The following is a 5084-nucleotide window of genomic DNA, read 5'->3' as shown; positions in this document are numbered from 1 at the left end:
GTCCTACAGATCTGTTGGATGCGGAGAACAGGACTTGTACGAGAGTCCAACACTGCCCTGGGTCACTCTGATTAACAAAAGCAGCAACACATTCAGTGATGCCCCGCCGCAGGCCTCTCTCTCTCTCTCTCTCTCTGGGCACAACGCAGAGAAATCCACAAAGAAAGCCGAGGCCAAGGGGGACCAGCGAGGGCGCGCACAGAAGGTACACGTATAGAGAGCGAGTCGGGTCACAGGGTTGGGGAGGTCGGCCATCCAGACTGAAATGAGCCTAATGGGACAGAAAACGTGTCCTCGAGGTGAACTCGGCCTTCTCCCACTTCGCCCCCAAACTTCAATAAAGTACCTTTTCAGCCTCGCGACATGGAGGCGACAGGGCCTAGAAAGGAATTGGAGGGATGCTGCGACTGTGGCGAGCACATTAATTTCTCTAATCTGTCCGGCCACATAAAGGCTTCTGGATTCATTTTTCAACGCCGTCTCACCATTCTAGAGGCTCTCCAAAAGAAACGGCTAAAAAGCAGATGTTAGTCGCTATATGGTCCAGTTAAAGGACTTTGTTCCAAAGTCCATTTAAACCTTCAGGTTTGGGAATAGCGGTATAGAGGGCACGGCCTGGTAATATTTGGTAAGATCAAAACTGGCGGTTGCCGGAGCTGTTTTCCAACATAACACAAGGCTCTGTGCTGAAAGATTGATGATGGAGAATACCTCTTCTCTTTGTGCTCCCTCGCCCCCCACTACGCCAGGCATTTTATAAGGTCTATTCATGTCACAATTCAATAATCTATCAAATTGTTGCGTGTCTTTGGGTTGAAGTCTGAACTGAAATCCTTCTGCACAGATCGGTCCCCGAAAAAAAAAACAACTATAAAAAATGAATGTATATTTTGTGCAAAAGAAGAGATCTCAAGATACTTCAGCTGAGAGGTGCAGTTTGAATAATATGTTGTAAAATAGTTGTATGGGTCCGGCAGTTACAGTTGTTAACAGCTCTGTAGTATGTCGGCAGTGTGTCGGTCCTCCGGTGTGGACGATGACGTTGCAGTGAGACGCGCCGTTTTTTATTTTTTTTTTATTTCTTGAATTCTCGCGAGCTGCTGCACACTCTGGAGGCAAAGCACTCACTGGGGAGACAGCAGGTAAATATGGCAACGTGTTTATACAAGCACAAGCCAAGAGTGAACAGACGAGACAACATCAGCATTGCTCTCTTTTCGCCAGGGCACTGCTCGAACCTGATAACAAAGGTCACTTCACTCCATCACCACATGACGCGTTATAGAATCTATCTGCATCCCACGACTTTATTGTATTTATTTTTTATTTCTGTACATTTGAGAACTCAGCTGCATGGCGCAGTGGACTGCAGGAAAAAAAACAGGGAAAATACTAGTTTACAAAATGAATACGAATATTTTCACAACAATGTATAATCTAACAAATGTCCTCTTAAAATGAACGCATGCAGCTTTGTGTTCAAGTCAGGACGAAGGAACACTGACAGTCAGTGCAGAGTTGAGGGCCTCATGGCTTCTCTTTAGCGTTAATCAAATGCCCTTCAGACCGATGAGGTTGCACATAATGCTCAGCGCAAACTATTTCATTTTCAGATTTTAGAAATAACTTCAGTCCATTATAAATTAGGCTTTAAAACACAAATACACATACTCTATCTCACTCACACTCTCTCTCTCTCCCTCTCACACACACACACAAACACACACACGCCTACACGCACACGTACACACACACACACACACACACACACACGCACAGACACACACACACACACACACACACACACACACACACACACACACACACGGTCTGTGCACACAAGAATGAGCTGCAGGATTTACAATCACAATTTAAAAACACAGTGATTCTTGTTTCCCTCATGAAATGTTCAAGTATTCATACATCTGTACACTTTTTAGAGTGATCTCTCCCAAAAAAAAATCCATAAAACAATAGCAGACCTCATCTTGCCTAAAATGAAGTTCGACCAAATGTATATAAAACTAGTACACTCACTGCTTTATTGACCAATATTATTAGCACAAGTACACTACACTCCGTTTATTGCATTTCACAATAATCTGCTTTTTAACGGTCTAATAAACACAACATCAACACCACAGAACTAAATTGTAAATCAAAATCCTGTTTCTGAAATACACGAGGTAATTCACACATTGTTATTGTCCAAAACAATACAAGTTCAAGATCAATGGTGTGTTCCAGCTTTTTTATACCAAAAATAACTATTATTATATTGATTTCCTTCCAGTGTTGTTTGAAATAAATAGATTGTGCATTTCACCTTGGGCTTCTGGGCAAAAGAATGGCCCACAATAACATTTTGATAAAATGTATATTTTTGTTCTACTATTTTTTTTTCCTTCATTCAAAACATTTTTTTTTTAATAAAAAACATCATCTTAATTCAGCTTCAAATAAATTAAACCCTGTGTCACGTAAAAATAATTAACCGGTATTCGCAATAATCCATGCTATATAACATGCAATTTATATAACTTTGGACTTAAAGGAAACCGCACATGATAGCTACGAAAACAAAATATAGCATTGTTCTATAAATATCCAGTCCTTTTTCTGCTCCTCGGCTCGTGGCTTTATAACCTGGTAATATCCTCTCCTTGCTGTGCTCCGGTGAGTTCGTCGGGGGCCCCAGTGTTAGTGGCCGAAGCAGCTGCTACAGCGCCGGCTGCCGAGCTTGTGTTGGACCCGGAGGAGGAAGAGGACCTCACTTTGGTGTTCGGGAGCCTGTGATCCTTTTTCCATTTCATCCTGCGGTTTTGAAACCAGATTTTAATCTGTCGCTCGGAAAGAACCAGGGTGTGGGCGATCTCGATGCGCCTCCGCCGAGTTAAATATCGGTTATAGTGGAATTCCTTCTCCAATTCTAAGACTTGCTGCCGAGTGTAGGCTGTCCTAGACCGCTTGGACTCCGTCCCATTGTAACCCGGGTTCGCTGGAAATAGGATAAGTGGAGAGAAAGGGAGACGGAGAAGGGAGGAAAGGAGGGGTAAACAAGAATGGCCTCTACTGAGATATGGCGAGAAAGATTTATTGGATATGAATGTTTAGCTGTTTGAGAAATTTAAATGGGAAGTTAAGAACTTCTCAGGGTAATGAGAGGACACTCACATCCAACTATGAGCTAAATTATTAATGCAAGATTACAAAGCTCAATTTTTTTCTTCTTCTTATTCATTTCTCCCCCTCTCACTATCGCGCAATACATAACAGCAGAAGCCACATGGTGATACGGCTGCCCTGAGTATACCTCGGCTATAAAATTTATGGTGGGTGTAATTACCAATGCCGAGTCGTAAATCCGCCTCAATTGTGCCATTTCAAAGGCTTCCCTGCTATCGGAGCAGGGGCTGGCAACGAGATGGGAGTCAGAGGGACTGATAAAGGGAGGGAAAGGGAGAGAGGAGCACGAGGAGTGCAGGGAACATAAACAGACAAGTTGCCTACCAGTGCTGACATGAATTTTCTTCATCCATGGGTAAACCACGGGCTGCTTGGAGGAGGCTGTGCTGTGTGGATGCTCCGGGGTAGCTTGGTTGCAGGCGGAGGTTGCGGCCGGTGGGGTGGCGGGGGACATGGACAACTGTGGTGTTTCACATGAAGCAGGTTGCCCTTTCCCTGTCAGCAGGTGCGCAGAATGGGGTACTCCATGTCCCCTTGGCGTGTCGGGTTCAGGGATGCTTGCACAGTTATACTGGCGCTCTTGGTAGCTCGCCCGCGGAGGATATAACTCCTGATGGTGATGCTGGAAGCCAGTCTCCCTTGCGCGGCTGAAATATTCGGGACTATTCTCAGGGATGTAGTTATTTTGCGAATATTCCTCGCATGGAGGAAATTTCGGATCAATGTAGTTAGACTCCATCAAATACGAGCTCATGATCATTAATTTCTGGAGTGGAAAATAATTTTTCTAGCTTTGTCGTTTTTCTGCTCCATAAAGCCCTCCTACTTGCGAGCAGCCCTGTAAAGTTACTTTTACCACGTGACCCAATGGCCCAATAGCAGAGTAAGAGGTAGTTCCCGGATAAGGAACCAGAGGTATTTTGCATACCTACAGTCGCCATTGTGGGCACAAATCTCTCTCTCTCTCTCTCTCTCTCTCTCTCTCTCTCTCTCTCTCTCTCTCTCTCTCTCTCTCTCTCTCTCTCTCTCTCTCTCTCTCTCTCTCCCTTTCTCTTCCCCCTCTCTCTCCCCCACCCTTCCCCTCCCCCTCTCTCTGGTTGTGTTACCGAGGCAATTGATCTTGGGCACAAAACTAGTAGCTAGTTGCTGACCAAGGAAAAAATAAAACAGGCAAAATCCTCTAGTCTCAATTATTCAATGGGACAATAGGTGATTCACCAAGGAAAAGAAACGACAATAGCAAACCAATCATTTTGTTAGCCTACACGCCTTATATAAAGGTTATCTGCTAATTAATGAAGGCACAGTCTTTACCAACGAGCTGTACAACGGATTACACTCCATTAATACACTTAAGGATTGGAGCTTTATCAGTTTTAGAAGATGCTTTTGCTGAAAACATTTCAGCACAAATATTGAATATTGTTGTGAATCTAAATGTCAGAGAAGAATGGAGTGGTGAGATGCTCTGAAGGTGTGGTGTATTTTTGAAAGTAGACCTGATCATTTATAATGTTGGAGAAAGGTGCACAGCCTGCTAAAACAAAAGCCTTCCTTCAATGATGAGATATTTGTCTATTTTAAAATGATATCCCTGTTATTTCCATGCAGACTCTTCATTAAAAGCCTTCCACTTTTGATTGGATATTGGTGGATAACATCCAAAACACCGTCTGATTGAAGTCATGAAGAAGCTGCTTTAGAAATCTGGTGAAGGCTGCTTTACAATGAAGCGAATAAGAAGATAAGAATGAACAAAAATTCATGGTGTTGGTTTTGTATACTGTATAAAACATTAAAGCAAATGTAAAGTTAAAAAAACGGCAACACATCCCTTTACTTTTGATAATAACCTCTAAATCTGAAATATACAACAAGCATTCAATAGACGCCTCTAA

The 5084-nt window shown here is 43.1% G+C and overlaps 1 protein-coding gene across 1 annotated transcript; it reads right to left on the bottom strand.

The window, feature by feature from the left end:
* Positions 1 to 1766: 1766 nt before the first annotated feature.
* Positions 1767 to 3960, bottom strand: LOC137791930 (homeobox protein Hox-C4a). Its single transcript, XM_068587145.1, has 2 exons — positions 3511 to 3960; positions 1767 to 2998 (listed from the first exon to the last, which is right to left on the bottom strand). The coding sequence occupies exons 1-2, from the start codon at positions 3944 to 3946 to the stop codon at positions 2640 to 2642; spliced, it is 795 nt and encodes a 264-aa protein (XP_068443246.1). The 5' UTR covers positions 3947 to 3960; the 3' UTR covers positions 1767 to 2639.
* Positions 3961 to 5084: the final 1124 nt, after the last annotated feature.

The sequence above is a fragment of the Clinocottus analis genome, unplaced genomic scaffold, assembly GCF_023055335.1.
Source record: "Clinocottus analis isolate CAN_PGR_092001 unplaced genomic scaffold, fCliAna1.0.p SCAF_201, whole genome shotgun sequence".
In the NCBI taxonomy this organism is placed as follows: Eukaryota; Metazoa; Chordata; class Actinopteri; order Perciformes; family Cottidae; genus Clinocottus; species Clinocottus analis.
This window is presented reverse-complemented; position numbering and strand designations above follow the sequence as displayed.

Excerpts from the sequence above, each read along its gene's own strand:
- LOC137791930 (XM_068587145.1), bottom strand. The coding sequence starts at position 3,946 with ATGATCATGAGCTCGTATTTGATGGAGTCTAACTACATTGATCCGAAA. Across the intron at positions 2,999-3,510 it reads GAAAATTCATGTCAGCACTG|CGAACCCGGGTTACAATGGG; the intron begins GTAGGCAACTTG and ends TCCTATTTCCAG.